The sequence below is a fragment of the Homarus americanus genome, unplaced genomic scaffold (assembly GCF_018991925.1).
Source record: "Homarus americanus isolate GMGI-L3 unplaced genomic scaffold, GMGI_Hamer_2.0 scaffold41366, whole genome shotgun sequence".
Classification (NCBI taxonomy): Eukaryota; Metazoa; Arthropoda; class Malacostraca; order Decapoda; family Nephropidae; genus Homarus; species Homarus americanus.
The window spans coordinates 2,052,822-2,055,321 of record NW_024723541.1 but is presented as its reverse complement, the minus strand read 5'-3'; the positions used below and the strand labels follow the sequence as shown (position 1 = coordinate 2,055,321).

Here is a 2,500-nt window from a genome sequence, read left to right as displayed (position 1 = left end):
ATAGGAGACCAGAAACTCGCTAACCTTCCCTAAATTAACCAATAGCAGCCCGAAATCAACCTAAATTACCCGAAATCAACCTAAATTACCCGAAATCAACCAGAAATAACCCCACTAGCTAGAAAACCACACCAGAATCAATCCTCCCTCCTCAACACCCCCCCCTAACCCTCCCAAAAATGGACAAACACAGAATATTTTTACCATTATTCTACCCATCCACTTTTATTCCTTTACTTCGCTATTACTCATTTTGTCTTTTATCCTCAAGATCAATAGGGGAAGAATATGGACGGAAGAAATGCGTTGATCGTATTGTCACACTAAGGACCAGAACAGGAAGACTTTGGGAATTAGATCTGCGTAAACATTGCCTTGGGGAAATAGTCAATTCTTGAACGTCCGGCCAGAGGAGGAGGGATGGGAGGAGGGATAGGAGGAGGGATAGGAGGAAGAAGAAGTGTAGGAGAAAAAGAAAAGGAGGAGGAGGAGGAGGGGAGAAGAAGAGGTGTAGTAGGAAAAAGAAGAAGAAGAAGTGGAAGACGAAGAGGAAAGGTAATGGTGACTGGTGTGGCAAAACTTCATATATACAATAAATAGATTAACTTAAGTAGGCGGGAAATCGGGTCAGATTTTGTAACGTGTTAAATGATTTTGGGTAAAACTTTTTGTTTTTCTTTTGTTAAGGTATTTGTTTTGGACTGATTTTTGTAATGTTTTCCTTAAGTATTTCCTTCAGTTGTCACAATTTTCTGCTTGTTACACTTTTATGATTATTGTCACACCTTTCTACTTATTGTCACACCTTTCTACTTATTGCCACACCTTTATACTTATTGTCACACCTTTCCCCATCACCTTTACCTGACTGAACTTTGTGCCATTTACCAAGTCCTAACGAGCCAATTAGGGTTAGGTTAGGTTAGGTAGTTGTTATTGTCAGCAACGATACCTGAGTGTATACCAATAATCTGAACGGTAACTATGATCTGTCGTCACGTAACCTGTGATCTATCAGTGTGTAAACCACGTCAGGGTGTAAACTACTTGTAAGTGTAAACCACGTCAAGTTTGAACTATTTTAGGGTGTAAACTAACTCAGGGTGTAAGTCACGTCAACATGTAATCCACGTCAAGATATAAACCACTTCAGGGTGCAGACCACGCCAGGGTGTAAACCACATCAGGGGGTAAACTACGCCAAGGTGTAAACTACGTCAAGGTATAAACCACGCCAGGGGGTAAACTACGTCAAGGTGTAAACCACATCAGGGGGTAAACTACGCCAAGGTGTAAACTACGTCAAGGTATAAACCACGCCAGGGGGTAAACTACGTCAAGGTGTAAACTACGTCAAGGTATAAACTACGCCAAGGTGTAAACTACGTCAAGGTATAAACCACGCCAGGGGGTAAACTACATCAACGTGTAAACCACGCCAGGATGTTTATTATTGATATCCCTTCGAAAGACTTGAAGATAACACCGAGCTTCCGTCTGTCTTACTCTTGAGATAACAGAATGAGTGTTTTGTTTGTCACACGTCAAACAAATTATCAAAAGGGAGGAATATAATTGATAGAATAATTACTAAATAAACACGACTATCATACTTTGAGGCAACGTTGATGATAATTACATTGATTACTTTGAGGGGATTAAAGTAATTATTAATATACGAACGGAATCAATCAAATCTCTTCGTATTTTGTTTTTCTAACCTGAGGTATTGATGTGGTCTTATACAACCCTCACAGTGTTTGGTTCTGAGCGATATGTAAGGAAAATGAGCGATAAAAAATGGGAATTCTTTTCATTTATTTTATTAATCTTGAATCTGTTGTTCTTATGTAATGTGTTTGTTTTTGCGGTTACAAAACATTGATAAGTAATTCTTGTGTTTGTTGAAAGTTTGTTTGTTGTGTGTTTATGATACACATTTTCCTTATTTACCGGAAATTTAGAATAAGTTTATTCTAAGACATATTTAACCTAATCTAACCAATCACTAACCTAACCAACCCCCCAAAACTTAACCAGCTTCTAACTTAACCTAACCTAACCACTCCGTATCCTAACCTAACCTTAAACTAACCACTCCCTAACCTAACGTAACCTACCTAACCTAACCACTCCCTAACCTAACCTAACCTTAAACTAACCGAACCTAATTTAACCATAAATTCATATCTATAGGTAGGAGGACAATTGAATTATCGTGTCGCACCTTTAATTAAGCCGTATAGTTACCTGTTGACATACCTAATTACAGGTAAAAAAAAACCCTGAACATAAATAATTATTTTTTACCTTGTAACTCAATATGAATGATACCTTTCAGTGTTTACTAGTTAATATTTCAAGACACTAATTTTGCCAGAGTTGAAGGAAATGTTATCTAATGACCTTAAGAACTGAAGGTCACCATTAAGTGTTATCTTTCGTGTTTCGTGAAGGAATTCGTATAGACAAAGTGTGATTTGATTTCGTGGTGATACCT

General features: G+C 37.8%; 2 protein-coding genes across 3 annotated transcripts in view; both read left to right on the top strand.

The window, feature by feature from the left end:
• LOC121863628 overlaps nt 1-398 on the top strand; it is a 45,955-nt gene extending 45,557 nt beyond the window's left edge. The window contains exon 5 of the mRNA XM_042362382.1: nt 272-398. Within this exon, the coding sequence (XP_042218316.1) occupies nt 272-398 (127 nt within the window). The remainder of the gene's footprint in view (nt 1-271) is intronic.
• Nucleotides 1-2,500, top strand: part of LOC121863505 (ETS-like protein pointed) — a 162,190-nt gene that overhangs the window by 1,563 nt on the left and 158,127 nt on the right. For both annotated transcript variants that reach the window (XM_042362179.1, XM_042362178.1), the window contains exon 2: nt 2,342-2,500. This exon is cut by the window's right edge and continues 999 nt beyond it. The gene's annotated coding sequence lies outside the window, so the exon portion shown is untranslated. The remainder of the gene's footprint in view (nt 1-2,341) is intronic.